The following is a 2,582-nucleotide window of genomic DNA, read 5'->3' on the forward strand; positions in this document are numbered from 1 at the left end:
TGTCCTTTCTTCCTCCTGGGCCCAAATGCATCTATTTACAGAGCCCTGGGATCTCCCGGCATCCCCCTTTCCCACTGCAGGTCCAAAGCCCCAGGAGGCCGAATGGTGGGCTTCTCCCCGGAGGGGACCGTAGCTCCCACTTGGCTGCCCTAGGGAGTTCCTGCAGGCTCCCTTCCCCACCCTCCCCCGCTCCCCAGTAACCACCGTGCACTGTCCGTTGGCACCTCCGGGCTGCAGCACTCTTGGAGGGGTGAAAGGGCCTGCTCTCCTCTCCTGATGAGGAAGGATGTTTTCTGAGCTCACGGGCCTGACCCTGGATTCACAAGGGCTTGAGTAGGAAAGACTCCCCCACCTATCCACTCCTGGTTCTCTTAAGAGCCACCCAGACGGCGGAAGGAGACAGGAAGGTAACAGGGCGGCAGCCGCCCACCCCCCTACCCTGGCCACCGGCCCTATAAGATCATGCAGCCTTAGCCTTCAACCACGTCCAATTTGCTCCTGGCGGGCGGCCTTCCCTCCGGACGCTTGCTCCGCCGCCCACCGTCTGCTGTGCTCTTGGGCTCCTGATAGGGGTTGTCCAGCAGGTAGCGGAACTGGTGGTAGTTCTTGAGCAGGTACTTAGGGGCATACATGTGTTCGCTGGGGTCGGCCGGCGGGTACTCCTGCTGCGTGCCGTCGAACCAGCCCCCTGTGCGGATCAAGCTCCGGATGTAATTGAGGTCCCGCTTGTCCTCGTAGTCACCCCAGCGGGGGAAGTCGCCGTTCTGGGCGGACACCAGCTTGAAGTAGATGCCCTCAGGCGTGAAGCACCAGGAACAGTGCCAGCCGGCGAAGTGCAGGGGGCTGCCCAGCGACCACTGCACCAGGATGTGGCCCGTGCGGTTCTCGTACTGGCGGAAGTTGGGCATGGTGTAGTACTGGCGGCGGCGCAGGCGGATGCCGTCCAGCCCGTACACCGTCTGCAGCATGTCCACCGTGCAGCCCGACACCACCTCTAGGGTGCCCGGCTGCTTCCAGAAGAAGCCGTACAGTGACTTGCGCATATGGAAGGCGAAGGGCTCCGTCCAGCCGTCGTAGAGCTTGAGAAAGAGCACGCCGTCGCGAGCAGGGATCTCGTCGGCGTCGTCGATGATGAAGACGTCATCGGGCCGCAGGTTGCGCAGCCGCGACACGCCATCCTGCGTCAGGAAGGTGCGCAAGTAGTCGTCGGCGATCCAGCCGTCCTGCCGCCCGCCCAGCGGGAAGTGGTCCAGGAAGACGTAGAGCACCTTGTGCCGGATGTACTCGAAGGTGCCGTTGGTCAGCATCTCGCGGAACTTGAGCGGCCGCGGCTCCCCGTAGGCCGTGAAGTTGGACTCGCACACCACGAAGGCGTCCACCACGTCGCCCAGCTCGTGGAAGCGCACGTCCAGCAGGTCGAACTCATGGTTGATGTTGATGGCGTTGATGACCCTCCGTGGCACCTCCCGGGGCACCAGGCGCTCCTTGGTGGGCAGGTTGGAGTACTGCACCACGGTGGGCACGCCGCAGCTCGGCCCGTGCCAGCCCGGGAGGCACACGCACTCCACCCACTTGCGCCGCGCGCCGCGCCCCCCCGGCCGCTCCCGGGCGCTCAGCAGCTGCCGGCCCGGGCCCCGCGCCGACGCGCCTTCGCCCGCCTCTGCCTTCTCCTCTGGCCGCCCTGATGGCGGCTTCTCCAGCGTCTTGGTACCTGGCTTGAAGCAGACGCCCCCGGCTTTGGTGCGGAGGAAGTACTCGGTGGTGTCCTCGGGCAGCACGAAGTCCATCCGGTGGATTTCCTCCGTGGCCTTGCTTGGCGACAGCGGCTGGAGCAGGGGCGAGTGGGAATAGAGCGGGGTACGCAGCAGGTCGGGGCTGCCCGGCTCGGGGCTGGCCTGGGGCGTGACCGGGGCATTGTTCCAGAAGAAGCTGGACACCAGGTTAGGGCTGAGGGAGGCCAGTTCTCGGGGGAAGGTGACATAGGACAGGGTCTTAAAGAAGTGCAGGAAGGAGATGAGGCACAGGCCGGCCATACAGAACATGAGAAAGAGCTTGTAGCGTCTCATCTTCATCCTGCGGGAAACAGGGAGACAGCAGATGGGTCAGGGGTCTGCAGACCCGGGCAAGGGGAGCCTGAGGCTCTTCTCCTAAGGGAGGGAACAGGGAGGGGCTTTGTTGCCATCGTGTTTGTGCATGTCCTGACCAGCGCCTGGTGACCCTGCAGGAAGTCACCTCCAGGCGACTCCCCTAGAAGTCAAGCCTGTGAGTCCAACTCACTGCACCAAGGACCCCTGGAAGCCCCAGCATCAAGGAAACCCCACCAGGCTCAGGACCCTTCCACTCCCACAACCTCTCCCCTCCAAGCCCACCAGGTCACCACACATACCCCTGGCAACCTGCCCGCCCCACCCTGACTGTACCAGCTGCATTGCTAGGCTTTGCCCCAGGAACAAGATGCATCCTGGGAAAAGCGCAACCCTGCAGTGCAGAACCTGCCCCAGGGGGCTTCCAGGCCCCAAGGGAGGGGGAGAGTGGGTCGCAGGCTGCGGAGGTGGGGTCCCTTCCCTGCACCACCCACAGTG

General features: G+C 64.3%; 1 protein-coding gene across 1 annotated transcript; it reads right to left on the reverse strand.

Annotated features, from left to right (window-relative positions):
* Window positions 1-470: 470 nt before the first annotated feature.
* Window positions 471-2,072, reverse strand: MGAT3 (beta-1,4-mannosyl-glycoprotein 4-beta-N-acetylglucosaminyltransferase; the record flags this gene model as incomplete). Its single annotated transcript, XM_079938152.1, has 1 exon — window positions 471-2,072. One exon carries the CDS (start codon window positions 2,070-2,072, stop codon window positions 471-473), a length of 1,602 nt encoding a protein of 533 aa, XP_079794278.1.
* Between the last annotated feature and the right edge of the window lie 510 nt (window positions 2,073-2,582).

The sequence above is a fragment of the Stenella coeruleoalba genome, assembly GCF_951394435.1.
Source record: "Stenella coeruleoalba genome assembly, chromosome: 11".
Taxonomy (NCBI): domain Eukaryota; kingdom Metazoa; phylum Chordata; class Mammalia; order Artiodactyla; family Delphinidae; genus Stenella; species Stenella coeruleoalba.